Source organism: Lutjanus erythropterus, chromosome 5 (assembly GCF_056507025.1).
Source record: "Lutjanus erythropterus isolate fLutEry1 chromosome 5, fLutEry1.hap2, whole genome shotgun sequence".
Taxonomy (NCBI): Eukaryota; Metazoa; Chordata; class Actinopteri; order Lutjaniformes; family Lutjanidae; genus Lutjanus; species Lutjanus erythropterus.
In genome coordinates, this window is record NC_139321.1 from 27561103 (window position 1) to 27576688 (window position 15586).

At 38.0% G+C, this 15586-nt stretch overlaps 1 protein-coding gene across 1 annotated transcript; it reads left to right on the forward strand.

Moving 5' to 3' along the window:
* The first annotated feature begins 6070 nt into the window (after nt 1-6070).
* Nucleotides 6071-10963, forward strand: zbtb33 (zinc finger and BTB domain containing 33). Its single transcript, XM_084719492.1, has 2 exons — nt 6071-6239; nt 8021-10963. The coding sequence occupies exon 2, from the start codon at nt 8023-8025 to the stop codon at nt 9919-9921; it is 1899 nt and encodes a 632-aa protein (XP_084575618.1). The 5' UTR covers nt 6071-6239; nt 8021-8022; the 3' UTR covers nt 9922-10963.
* The last annotated feature ends 4623 nt before the right edge of the window (nt 10964-15586 follow it).

Genomic DNA, 15586 nt, shown 5'->3' on the forward strand with positions numbered 1-15586 from the left:
ATGAGGGTGAGTAGATAATGACTGACTTGTCATTTTTGGGTGAACTATCCCTTTAAGTACAAACTTGAGGTACTTGTACTTTACTTGAGTATTTCCATGTCATGCTATGTTATATTTCCACTCCAAAACATTTCAGAATGAAATATATTTTCTGCTCCACTTCATTTATATGACAGCTTTAGTTACTAGTTACTTTTAAGAGGAAGCTTTTACACAATGGATAATATAACAAGCTTAGAACATATAACATATTGTTAAAGACTAAACCAGTACTTTTCAACAGTTTTGGCTATTGACATGTAACAAAAAGCAGTGTGTAGTTAAGGTCACATTTCAGATGGTTTCATTTCAATAACTGTTTAAATTATCAAATGTTTCATCTAAATCAAATATTAGAGAAAAAGTTGACCCTTCAGATCTATCAGGTGTCCCTGTGTATAAAACGTTGTAGTTTCAACTAACTCCACCTCCAGCAGCTAAAATAACAACGTGCTGCATACTGACACTTCACTGTTAATGATCTAATGATGTCATAATTTATAATATATCAGTCAGAGAAACCAAACCAATGCTTTAACTGTATTTTGCTGCTAATACTCCCATGCAGGAATTTACAGACATTTTTACATTGCAGTATTGGTACTTTTACTCAAGCAAAGGATCTGAATATTTCTTCCACCACTCATTAAAACAATCTGACAAAAATAAAGCAAACACAGCTGACTTGGCCTCTGTGTGTGTCTGTCACTCTGAGCATGCCTGGTGCTTAACCTACTGTGAACACTCATAAACAACATTCACTGAGACTCCAGAGAAAAATTTCTAAAAAGAATAGCTTAAATAAAAGAGAGTATTTGAGTGACAAGTTGAATTTGGCTGAACGTTAATGAATCATGAAAATGATAAGCACCACCTTTCCTCAAAGGAGGAGAAATGTTGTTGGTTTAATTTTTATTCATGGATCATTTCTCCTCTCTGGGATCAGCTGTTGCCATGGTGAGCTGGTACTTGGCCATGCGCCCTGCGGGTGGCTGACAGCCCTCTTTCCAGTCCTGTTGGAGCACCTCATATTTTACACAAGCTACACAGAGCATGTTCAGTTCAAATGTGTCCCACAAGGCCACATAAAGTCAGCAAGGCAACATGATAATGCAACACAAGTAAAGACAAAAAAAAAAAGGTTAGAATAAAAGTAAAAAAAATAGCATGGGCAAGAAAGTGCAAGATGCTCTTAAACCTCATACTTGTTGAATGTGGTCAGTTATCTCTGTTATATCCAGGAGGCAGTGGTGGACGAAGTACTCAACCCCAGTACGTGAGTATAAGTATAGATACTCCTGGTCAAATATTACTCAACTACAAGTGAGAGTCGCTCAGTCAAAATTTTACTTGAGTTAAAGTACTAGAGTACTTGGTTTTAAAATACTTCAGTATTCAAAAGTACATGTTTTTAAAAATACTTAAGTATTCAAAAGTACAAATTACAAAGTACATTTTCTAATACCAATACATGCTGTATTGTTTTCATGATGCATTTACAGAAGCTTGTAACTTTCTGAAACCATCAAATGATGCACTGATGCTTGTAGAACCACTCTGCTACACAAAACCTATAGAAACACATATAAAAACTTCAGCATAGAAATACAATCAAAGACAAAAAGGACAGTTATTGTCATTTTCTGATGTAACTGTATTAGAATCACATCATAAAATTAGATTGAAGATAACTGTAAGGAGTTCTCCAAGTCTGTTAAATAACTGAGATTTCTTTAAAAGTCCTAAATATGTAGGGATTTTTAGATACGAGGTCATAAATAACATTCAGTCACATCTTAAAATTATTCACTTGTTGTGGAGGAGAGGTCAGGTCCAATATAATTCAGATAGGACTGCCATAAAACCTGTGGCTTCAGCTCACTGATGATGTAAGTCTACTGAGTGCACTCTTCTATTTCTTCTATTTGAAATTGAAGAAGTGCACTTCTTCTATTTCAGAACTAAACCATCCTCAAATAAATCACCAATGGTACATAAACCAAAATTTAGAAAGAGGCATTGCTTCAGATTTATTCCAATTTATAGTATAGCCCGATAATTTTGAAAATGATTGAATAGTGTCCATCAGATGTGGTAGGGATCCCAGAGGGTCAGATATCACTGGGCCCTAATAGCAACTGCTAATATCTCTAAGAAAATTATAAACAATAATGGGCTTAAGGAACACTCCTGATGTGTCCCTCTAAAGAGTTTAAAAAAGGGTGACACTACTCTATGCTGCCTTTTGTTCTTTATATAACAGTTTTCCCATTTCAGTTTCTGAAAGTCCAAGGTGATGTCTTTAAATGTATTATTTTGTTAGTCCAAAACCCAAGGATTTTAAGTTACTGGAGAAATGCAGGAAATTGAAATATCTGAGATGCTAAAAACTGCATTTTCAACCATTCTTGAATGAAACATTACATTAATGATTCATCGTTCATTAAAATAGTTTAACAGTTTAATTATTTTTCAAACCACTTTCCTGATAGGGAGAGTTAGTTGCTTGATTTGTAATCATTGTCATTTTGTGTATTTGCAGCATGTTTTCTAAAGGCTGTACATGTGCTGTCATATTAATGAAGATGTTTTCTGAGGTTGTGTGTTTTTTTTTGTTTGCTGAATTTGTATGTGTTTTCTTGAGTTTAGTTTGTTTGCCCTTGTTGGCCACAGCAGCAAGAGCATGTGAATGTGAATGTCCAAACACCCCAGAAAAATGATGAATCATACGCTTTGTATTGATATTTTCATGAACCTTTTGTTCCTTTGATTGTGAGGTGACAGGTCAGTGCTGTCCTTGATGGACGTCTTGACGTCAGACCACTGCTCTGTGTCAGAGCTGGATCTGTCAGTGAATGATTTGGGCCATGAGGGGGAGCTGCTGCTCTGCCAAACCCTCTGGCGACCTGGACGTCAAATAGAGAAATTTGAGTATAGTAACCTTCAGAGCCGGTCCTCACCTCCATGAGGCCATAAGCAAAAGGGCCCCCTGAACTGACCAGAGAGCCATGTAAACCATTTCCTACACAGTCACACCCCAGTGCTTCCCACACAGTCCTCCCTCCCTGTTTGCTCCATCTGTCGGTCAAAGAATAAGTAGATCTATATAGAACAGAATAAGGTACAAAAAACAGTATTTATTGAATAGAATATTTTGTGTAGAATCTTCAGATAAGTGAATATCGACATTAAAATAATTGAGAAATTTTAGAACATATATAATGTAGACAATATTAATACATACCATTGAGCTTTGGGTCTGGTGCCTTGTAATTAGTCAGTTAATTGATTTTAAATTACATATTTAATCAATCATCAGTCACTGTCAATCCACTAATTTCCATCTTGCATTAGTTCAGAGTTGTAATCAGTAGTGGACTGTAACTAAGTACATTTACATCAAGTACTGTACTTATTTGGTATTTTACTTGAATTCCATCTTATGCAATTTTATGCTTCTAAACTATAATCCAGAGGCAAATACTGTACACACAGCTGAAATCCACAAAGCTGAAAAAGGCTGTTTTCTGACTTTTTAGACATGGTTCTCACAGAACAGTGATGCTACGGACATCGTCTTATAGACCATGATGCATTGCTGTAGATTAAACTAACCAACAGTGGCCTATAACGTTGTTAAAATGAGCTCAACCTTAAAAATCTACAGCAGTAAACAGCAGTAACATTAAAGCAATAATATAAATCCAAAAACATCAGATATAACAACACTGACAGGGAACATTTTACTGCAACATGAAATACTGTCACTTTAAGTCACACAATCTAATATTTAATATGACCGCCTTTAACTTTGATTATGGCATGCGTTCACCATGGCATCATTTTGATAAGCTTATGCAGTGTCACAACATTTATTTCTATCCAGAGTTGCATTAATTTTTCACCAATTTTTCACTCTTGTTTTCGTGATGGGAGAGTCAGACTGCTGTGTAACGTCTCCAGCACATCCCAAAGATTCTCAGTGGGGTTAAGGTCTGGACTCTGTGGTGGCCAATCCTTGTGTGAAAATGATGTCTCATGCTCCCTGAACCACTCTTTCACTATTTGAACCTGATGAATCCTGGCATTGTCATCTTGGAATATGTCTGTGCCATCAGGGAAGAAAAAATCCACTGATGTAAAAACCTGCTCATTCAGTATATTCAGGTAGTGAGCTGAACTTTTTGGGCACATAACATTGCTGGACCTCGACCTGACCAACTGAAGCAACACCACACCATAACACTGCCCAGGCTTGTACGAGAGGCACTAGGCATGATGGGAGCATCACTTCATTTGCCTCTCTTTTTACCCTGATGCCCCCATCACTCTGGAACAGGGTAAATCTGGACTTATCAGACACATGACCATTTCCATTGATCCACAGTCCAATCTTTATGCTCCCCAGCAAACTGAAGCCTTTTTTTCAATTAGCTTCACTGATAAGTGGTTTTCTTAAGACAACACAGCTGTTTAGTCCCAATCCCTTGAGTTCTCTTCATAATGTGTGTGGAAATGCTCTTACTTTCACTATTAAACATAGCCATGAGTTCTACTGTTGATTTTTTTAGGATTTGATTTCACCAAACGATCACAATCACTCAAGATTTCTTTTTCCCGACCACATTTCTTCCTCCAAGATGATGGTCCACTACTATCTTTCCAGGTTTAAAAAATGCACTGGACAGTTCTTAACACGATTTAGTAGTTTCATCAGTCTCCTTGGTTGTTTTCTTTGCTTGATGCAGGCCAATAATTTGACCCTTCTGAAACAGAGTAACATCTTTTCCACGACCACAGGATGTGTCTTCTGACATGGTTGTTTAAGAAATGAAAAGCTGCTCGCTGCATCAGTTGGGGTTCAAAAACTTGTTGCCAGCTGAAATAATTGCAGTAATTATCCAGTGGAAGGCTCTTACCTATTTGCATAGTAAAATCCAGGTGGTGACTTTTTTTTTGGCAAGGCAGTGTATATTTATCTGATAATATTTCCATACCTTTACTTCAGTAAGGCTTTGTGAATGCAGTACTTGTAATCAAGCAGTTTTACAGTGTGATATTAGTACTTTTGCATTAGTAAAGGATCTGAATACTTTCACCTTGGGGGAGTAACATCATGTCCATATAGTCTGGACAGACAGCCTGGCCTCCACAGGCCTCCTGCAGGAAAGTGTGCACACACATATGAACTCATGGTCACACACGATGCAGTTATCTACCCTGAGATACAGTTTATAAACGCAGCTGCACATTGGTGCTCATCAACAACTTGTGTAGTCTGTACTGCACTTTAAAAGGCAACATGCCTCCTTGTTCAGAGTTCTGATTGTTATCGTCTCATTATTATTATTAGAAGGGAACCCTTGATTTGCGAAACTCGTGAAATTCGCACGGTTTGTATCTCCAATGTGCATGTAGTACAAGCTAATTACGTTTTATAATGTGACATTGCTGTAGTTAAGTCCTCCTTAGATTCAAGGACAAAAGAACACCTGGTTAGGGAACTTAGATCATGCTTTGGATTACAATTATTACTCTCCCGACGTCTATCGCACGTCTGGGATTCTCTTCTGGGCACAACTTTTATTTTGAAAGCGAAACTAATGAACCGGAAGTTATCTCAATGCTAGTCCCGGTGTGGGAAAAATCAACATTTTTCAACTGAAATAACGCCCTAACACTATTTAGTTGTTTATGATTAGGCTACTATTAACAACAACAAGCTGCTGTTGTTAATATATCTTGTAATTCTATATAGTTTTAGTTCCGTAGTTTTAAAAACGGCGGCTCCTGGTGGTTGTTCATTCAATGATGCTGCGTTAGCACCGAATGCAATTTGTAGAGCGTCTTGGGTAGAAGGGAACCCTTGATTTGTGTAACTCTGGCGAGATTTGTAGGCGTGGTTTCTTCATTGTGTGCGTTGTACAAACCAATTGTGTTTTATAACATATGACAACGCTATGGTTACGATATGATTAGATGTAGAGACAAAAACGTACCTGGATGAAGTTAAGGAAAGATCGTGGGTTGAGTTAAAACGATCTTTCTCGCGAGATCTGACGCGGGTCTGGGGTTCCCTTCCTGACAGGACCCTGCCAGGGGAAGCTGTCGTTGTTGTTAGCCATTGTCTGTACCCAACTAATAGTTTCTACAGTCGGTGGTAGCGATCCTGATCTTGGCAGAAAACACCTGGGTTGCAGGTATACAGATTTAATTCCATGTGCATCCATTAAGCGTTGCAGCTTTTCATAGTAGCATGTGTTCATTGTAGTGTTGTATTTGAAGCTAGCATGCTAACAAGCTGCTAAGTGGTAGGCCGCACTGTAAGCTCTTCTATAATGAGGAAGAAGGTAACATAGGACCTTTGTTAGCTAGCTAACAAAGCGTTTGATTATTACTCGAAACATATCGATGACATTAATAATAGATCTCTCAACGTATCTAATATCCGTGTTTAAGTTAAATAAACAGGTCTGGAGGTGTGTACTGTCAAGCAAGAGAATTAACTTCAGCTTGTTACTATAACTTTGTTAAGGCTGCTGTTAACATTTAGCGTTAGCTAACGTCAGGTAACGTTATTGTTGTAGTTGCCTGACTAACAACCAACATATCTAACATGGTTACAAACACTGATGTTCACATCCATACATTCATGTTATCAGACTGTTTCGATCAACACGGCTTCGAACCAATGATGGATTTGTAATTCAACGCCAACAAGTGACAGTTTATTACTGTAGGCACAATCAGCTTAAGCTAATGCGGCTAACAACAGTGCTGCCATACATACTTTCTTCATCAGGGTTTGATCGTTCAGTTTTTGTTGAAAGTGTTGCGATTTAATTTGCCTGGAGTTTGTGGTGCTGTTAAATTTAATTGTGTTTTGCACCAAAAGGGAAAGTGTTCTGTAATGTTTTGTCCATATATCATCCTATATCAGTGTGGGTTGACAAAATAGTAGGAACCAGGGCTATGTATTGTCAAGAATTTAACGATACGTATCACGATACAGAAGTTACAATATTGAGATATTGCAATAATGTAAGCAAAGTAATTATCATTATTATTGCTATTTTTTAAAGGGTTTTTGGGAAGACAGTCACATTATGAACCACCAACTGTATAACGTTTGAGTTAACAAAAAAAAAAAAGGTTTACTTATGCAGTCAGAACAGGGAAGATAGGTACTAGCACTGCTACCTTTCATTCAGGGGTTTAAAAGCAACACAAAATTAACCACTGTCACAAATCTTTGCATGTATCACAATATCACCATCCAGTGTTTTGAATAACGATACAGCATCACAAAACACAATGTCACAAAATTCAATATAATCTAACAGCCACTTTCCTATTTTACCAGCATTTGACCGACGACTGGTGTTGATTTCCCACCCTGAAGTTTCAGCACAGAGAAGCCAAATACATACAGCTCTGCCAAAAAAAGCACCAAAAAATCAATTTCTTAGGTCTTACTATTTAAAGGCATGTGTTTGAATAAAATAAATAAAAACATTTTTGTTTCATTTATCAGCACCTCTCAGTATGACAGCATGAAGCACAAATCAACAGCAGCCTAAACTACAGTGTTAATGGTCATTGACTTGAACAATGGCCTTTTAAGACAAATTAAAATTAAACAAACAAAACTAAGAAATCATTACCCTCATGTATATAAGACTAGAGTAGTATTAAATTGCCATAGGTTTAGCTAGCTAATGCACTGGATACTGGACTGTTATAACTTTGCACTAACAAAAGAAAACATCAGTGGCGTTTAAGGTTAAATGTCCTTTAACTGCTGCTGGGGTGTTGATAATAACTGACTGTTTGAACTGGAAAAGCCGGATATGGAAACTCTTAACTGCGTGTTTTGTTGAAGCACCTAGTGGCATTCTGCATGTCACCATTTAATTAGCTTTTTTTTTTTTCATTTGGACGTGCAATTCTGATTTGATTTCTTCGATTCTTCTTTCCACAGACATGCCAAGTCTAAAGTTGATATCTGCGACCGACACACAATATTCAGCAGCTGTGCTGAAGTCAATGAATGAGCAACGAAACCATGGATTATTTTGTGATGTCACCATCATCATACAGGACAAGAAGTTCAGAGCTCACAAAACAATCCTGTCTGCCTCGAGCACATATTTCCACCAGCTCTTCAGTGTCGCTGGACAAGTAATTGAGTTAAACTTCATCAGAGCAGAAATCTTTGAGCAGATTCTCAATTACATCTACAGCTCTAAGATTGTCCGTGTCCGTTCCGACATGCTTGAGGAGCTCATAAATGCTGGACAGATACTGGGAGTGAAGTTCATTGCAAACTTGGGGTCACCATTATCACAAGTTAAAGGTCTGCCTGGTTTGTCTAAGGAGACGGAAAATAAAAATGACACATCCACAGAGATGATGCCCATCATCACAGAGTCGTTCTCAATATCTGCAGAGGAATTCAATCAGACAAGCAAACCTGCAGGTAATGATGATGACTCAGACAGTGATGTTATGTTTGTCTCACAAACAGATGCTCAAACCAGAGCAGCCAGTCAGAAAGCCGACTCTGGTGAAGTCATTGATTTGGATTCAGCTGATTCAGAAAATGTTGCATCAAAGCAAACTGAAGAATCAAATCAGGCAGTTGCAAAACAAACAGAGAAAGCCCGAACCCCCGTGAGAACATATGCTGCAAAGCCCCCCAGCATCAGTTGTCCAAACCCCACTTTGTCCAACAACAACAACAATACCAACAACAGTCCCCTACAAAGTCCAGACAGCAGCTCCAACAACTCATCTTCTCCTGCCAGAGTATCCTCAGGAAGTGCTCCCGCAACTCCAGCCAGGGCAAGCAGTTTCACCCTGGAGCCCTCGAGTGCCTCTCAGTCCTCTGAAAACAATGATATACTGGGAGTTCACAAGAAGCACGTCTCTACTTCTACATCTCAGCAAGGGGATTTCAAAATAAGACTCAGAGACGTGACTGAAGGCCCAGCGAGTCAAACAAACAGTCCCAAATCAGCTATAGCAACAAAAAAGACAGTGACTCTCAATACAGCCACAGAGATTGATTCTATTTCATCAGGCTGTAAAGTGTACGCTAACATTGGAGAAGATACTTATGACATCGTCCCAGTGAAGGAAGATCCAGGAGAAGGAGGCTCAAAAGCCAAAAAAGGGAAGAGGTCGTTAATTGCAGCGAAAATTGCAGATAAACTACCTGCCTCACTGAAGACCAGTCCAAACAGGAAGAGGACCAAAAATGAGCTTGAGGATCACTATGAGCTGATCATGGATGGAAAGACTTTCTACGTGTGCATTGTCTGCAAACGCCCCTATGTGTGTCTGACGAGTCTCCGCCGCCACTTCAACACCCACTCATGGGAAAAGAAGTACCCGTGTCGCTATTGTAACAAGGTGTTTGCTCTGGCTGAATACAGAACTAAACATGAGATCCACCACACAGGAGAGAGGAGGTACCAATGCTTGGTGTGCAATGAAATGTTCATCAACTACCAACTACTGTCCACCCACTGCAAGCAAGCCCACAACCAGGACCCCTGTGGCAGGAAGGAGAAAGACGACGCCGACAACAACTTGTACCGACTGCTGCCGTGTAAGACAGTGCAGATGAAGCCGTATTCATGGACTACTGAGGGGCCGGGGTTCCCTGTCATATCTGAGGACGGCAGTGTGCATCACATCACCACTGTGGGCGAAGACGTCCACTCTTCCACCCAGACCAGGATGTTGAATTGGGACGACATCTTTGTGGAGCCTGACGCTCACATGTCACCTGACACTCATGGGCGGCCAGGGTCGACAGTGAACACTCCTCCGCAGGGAGCCACAGAGTTTGACTTTGTTATACCAGAGACCTACTAAGCGGCACTTGCCGTTACATTACCTGTGCCTTTTAGGTGCCACCCACCCCCATTTATCCTCTTTGGTTCCATGTCAACAATAATCTGTAATTATTGATAGTGTCAGCATAAGGTACGGTCACATTAGCTTTTCTGTTTAACAAATTATGTATTGTAATGCACTAAACATGGTCATGATGCGTGCCAGAGTTGACTGGAGCCAGCTGGACATTGAGATCAAACCAGGACATGAATCTTTGAATTTGTCAGTCGTATCGGCCACGGCTGCAACTAGCAATTATTTTATCAGTTTCACCTGCTAAATATTTTCAGGATTGTGTGACTTATTGTTTAGTCTATCAAACGTCAGCAAATTATGAAAAATGATCATTGCAGTTTCCGAGAGCTGAAAGGGATGTCAGTCCAAAACACAGGCTCTTTATTTACTATCATTAATTACTAAGTAAAGCAGAAAACGCTCATGATTAAGGAGCTGGAACTGGCATGTTTCACATTTTTGTGGAAAAAATGACTGAACCAGATAATCAATTGTCAAAATAGCTGGCAACTAATTTTCTTTCGATCAACTAGTCGATTAATTGTTGCAGCTCTGGTGGTGGTTGCAGTTGAACGGGGAGATGGGGCCAGTAGTTGCAGGACAGAAATTTAATGTGACCATATCTTGACTCATGTTACTCTGCTTGTGTAATAGCCTTGATCTTTTATATCATTGGAATAAATGATAATCACATTAGCCAAAAAAAACAAAGAAGTGGTTCAAACGCAGTAAAATCCTAAAAAAAAAAAATTTAGTTTTATATGGACAATAAAGATTCCATTCAGGGTGGCGTGGTTAAGGTATAACTTAATAGCTGTAATAAAAGGCAAAGACCATGTATGTTTCACTTTTCACAGCATTAGGCAAGTTATAGCAGTTGCAGGCTCAGACTAATGTTGATTTCTTTTGAGTCTGAAGCACAAAGCATTGAAATGAGACACTTGAATGGTGGTGTCTGTTGTCTCAGCAGTGGCTTGGAACATTAAGGCCATATTGCTGAAATGCATTAATGACATTGAAGGGATACCTCTGAATTATCTGATGTAGGGTTGTGTGAGGCACTAAAGTTAGTGTATTACCTAAAGTGGATGCCGCTAGCCACACTCCCAATTCATAGAAGCAGAGAGCACCAGCATGGAAGCTAAGCAGTGTGCTACTGTGGGCAGGGTCAGCAACAAAATGTATTTTAGCTACTTAAAAAAAGAATCACTATCAGTTGAAGTGTTATTATATTAAGAATATTTCACCACTATGGTGTTAGACAACCTTTTTGGATGAAAACCCGCTGTTATGCCCTTTCCGAAACCAGCCAAACTGGTTTTCTGGAGGTGAAATCAGTAATTTTTCCTTGGAGACAGAAGTTGCTGGTCTACCGCTGCTTTGAACTGTTAGTTTGTTTTATTGTGTGACCTGAATCTGAACTATCCTTTCAAACACTGAAGTCTCACATTAACACAAACAAAATAACACACAAATGCAGCAGTAGACCAGCAGCTCCCATGTTCTGTGAAATAAAATGACTGATTTCGCCTGTGGAGTTTTGTTGGTTTGAAGAGTGAAATATTAGAGGAATATTTGGCTGAGAGAACAGCATGAGAAAATGCTGGCCAACACCAAAGCAAAGTGGGGAAATTATTCTAAATATAGCATACACTTAAACTGATACTGATTTTTGGTGGGCAAGTATCTCAGTTGGGAGAGCGTACGCTCGATGTAACGAGGCTACGAGTCCTATGCAGCAGCCGTGGGTTTGACTCCTGCCTGTTGCCCTTTGCTGTATATTATTCCCCGACTCTCTCCACCTTTCCTGTCCTCACTTCAGCTGTGGGGTAAATTTAAGGCAAAGATATAGTGTTTTTTCTTAGATGGATAAAGCGGCTAAAATACCTTTTGTTGCTGACCCTGTCCACAACAGTTCATTCCTTAGCTTCTATACTGGTACTCCTCTTAGCTTCTCTAAACTGGGGACGTGGTGACCACTGTCTACTGTAGATAATATATTGACTATCAATGAGTACCTCATGTAACCCCACATTAAATAATATGAAATATCCCTTTAAGGATCCCACTGAACTCCATTTCAAAAAATGGAAATTGGGTTACCTATTTAACTGAGTGAAAGCTCAGCTGATGAGTGTGTGCGCGACCAGGACGGTGTCCCATGAAGAAATAAAACAAGGTTGATCAAATTTTTCATCCATCACCAATGGATGTATCAATTATGAATCTCCAGTCTGTTTTTAACGATCAAGTGAAAATATTAACAGACATTAACTGATCATTCCTGGTTTCCATTTGAGACTATTTAAATTAATTATGTACAAGAAGAGAATGTTAATTATAATCTGAAATATATTTTTTCATTATGTGACTGTTGGCGATCCCATATGTGGGCATTGTGGCAGGGAAAATATAAAATGGTTATTTAATTTGTCAGTGGTTGGAAAAAATTTAAGCTATGGTTTATTTTTTGTCCATTAAACACCTTGTGTTTTATTTTGACAACCCTGTACGTTTTTATTTCCTGTGGTTGCCATTTTATCGGAAATATTATTTTAATGCCTACATCTGCCTGCTACATAGCGTAGGCTAGAGATTTAGCATACAGATGTGATGGTAGGATCGACATAAACAGGATTATTTCAGTCCGTACACATAGCAGTTAGAGTTGGATCTTTTTGTAATATTTTTTACTTTTTCCACTCTGTTCTTCCATTGTGTCCAGATGTAGTTGGTCAGTTGATAGATTGGTCAGTATGAGTAAAAATAGTGATAACATGGAGAATCTATTCTATGTCATTCAATAAAATCCTGCAGGTTTTGTTTTTTTATTGACAGACTAACATTGGTGTGTGATGTACAGTGTATATTTGTGTTAATCCCTCTTTTTTTAGAGGTGTTTATTAGGTTTATAGCAGTAGACAAAATGAAATAGTTATTAAATACTCTTGTTGGAATTGTACAAAATGTCCCTTTTCTGTCAGTTAGCAATAAGGGTTCCTGGATGGTAAATAAATTATTCTTTTACAATTTTAACTTAATTGTCTTGAACTACCAGCATATAAACATCTGCTGTGTTTATTAACTGTGTTGTCATTGTTATGTTCCTTCTCTAGCATCTCAAATTGAATGCAACAAAAACATAGAGATCACTTTCTCTCCTGCAATGCAACATAAGTCTCAAAAACAGTTAGAAAATCCTGTCCATACAGCACCAGAAGATGAAGAGCTCATCAGTGTATTGAGACTTATTTATTGACAGAAATGGGTAAAGTAAAGTAAAGTTTATTTTTACAAGAGAAGGTGAATAAATGTTTGTGAACGCCTTCAATTATAAGTCTTAGAAAGACTGAAAATTGGAATCGGTATGTCAGACCCTTAAAAAAAAAATCGGAAATCAGCTAAGAAAATTGGAATCGGTGCATCTCTAGCTATAGGCTTTAGGTATCAGAAGCTCAATGCAGGAAATGTCAGTTTTCTTGGTCAATATATCAGCACTGAGAAATGTATTATTTGAAATGTCCATTCTAATCCTTAACCTCTGTTTTTGTTTTGGCCACACTGCCCATTTCATGTTTATTCAATTTACATGGCGCTACCATTCATACCAAATATTTGCCAAATGAGTTAGCGCCTGTTTATGACTCTTAAGGAATCATTAGTATAATCTTTTAAAAGGAGTAGATGTTTATAATGGTTAAATTGAGCAATATCAAACTCCAGTGTGTGTATTTTTGGAGCAGTGGGGTTTTGTTTTCAGGATAACAGGCTTAACTTTACCTCAACACAGCTGATCATCTTACAGTGTAAATACCTGTGTAATTCATCTGTTAAAATACAATGTTGCACTCGTCTTGAGCTCCCAAACATTCAGCGTCTCTGCAGCCCATCTAAGAAGGAAGTGGGGGAGGAAAATAACTTGCTTCAACCTATTTAATAATCTGTCTCTGGCTGTGTGGACTGCAGTATTCATTTTTGAATACTAGGTAAAAACAGTTATATCTTGATGGGACATGAGCATTACACCAAATTTCACAGCAGTCCATCTGGCAGTCGTTGAGACGTTTTACCAACAACCAAAAATGTGAACTTCATGGTGGTGCTGGAGGAAAACTCCAGGCATTACTGAAGTCAGTAGGATTCATCCTCTGGGAACCATGAGTGTCTGAACATAATTTCATAGCAACTCAGCCACACTGCTGGCTTGGCGAGAAAGAAACACACTGTTAGAATTACACAAAACATTTTTAATGGCAAGACAAAAAGGAACTGACAGTCAGCTCCTCAGAATGTGTTGTTTAAATTATAAAAAGCAGCGATTAAAGCTGACAGAGACCAGTTTACACTCACGACGACTCTTATTCTTTTGACTTTTTCGTGATCTCCCGTCCGGTGTCAGTGAATCCAGCACTGACTGTTCACATTCTCTTTATTCCTGACAAAGACAATACATTTCAACTTATGGATGTGATATTACTACTACTTACAAAGAGAAAGACGATATATGCTTACCTCCTTTGCAGTTTTTAGTGAAAATACAATAAATAGGGTTTGGAGTGTACTTGTTAACCATCCTACTGGAGAATAGCTTATTTCTTCTTGAACACTGCTCTGCAAAGTTCACCACACATTGATCAAGATACTCTTGAATGTAAACTGAAGAGTTGATAAATAGATACCATGATCTGTTTGTATACCTTAAGCTTAACTGGCTAAAGGAGTGTCTGTATATCATACTGCTGTACATACATTATGAGCATGTAACACCTCCATTACTGCTAACTTTCTCTTTAACAATGTACAGTGACACTATTCACTAGAGATATGACTGCTTGGGCGTACAACTCTACTGTTGTTAAGTTTCTAACTGTTTAAGATTCAGGAAAGACACCAAAGCTTTCATCTAAGTTTGCATTAAAGGGATAGTTCAGATTTTTTGAAGTGGGGTTGCACTACTTATCTATAGTCAGTGTATAAGCTACAGTGGATAGTGGTTGACATACCCTAAAAACAGCATATTTTGAATATTTGAAAAAAATATTTGAATTTGACTGTTACAGTTATCAGTATTATTATGGTATTGTTAAAATGTGCTGAAAATGTAAAAAAAATGGATAGTGATGAATACACTGAAATAATTTCACCAAGTTTTATATTGAAAGCTGCTCAACAATTTGAAATGGCATCATATTCTTTATGATGTAAGTGTTTTTACTGATGGAGATTGTTGCTAACTCTAATTGAAACTGGACAGTATTTACTGTTAGTTTTTCAAAGCACAGTAATCAAACATGGTTTTAATTCTAATTAAAATTCAAATTGATAATTCAAATCATCAGAAAGCCATTAATTGTTTCAAAGAAAATTAGTTACCAACTATTTCAATCACTGATAATCATTTTAGTCATTTTTCAAGCAAAAATGTCGAACAATTGCTGGTTCCAGCTTCTTAAATGTGAGGATTTTCTGCTTTTCTTTGTCATTTGACAGCACATGAAGAATATTTGGGTTTTGGACTGTTGGTTGGACAAAAGAAGCCATATGAAGATGTCACTGGGCTCTGAGACATTGTGATGATAATTTTAAACTTTTTTTTTTTTTTTTTTTACATTTTATAGATTAAACTGTT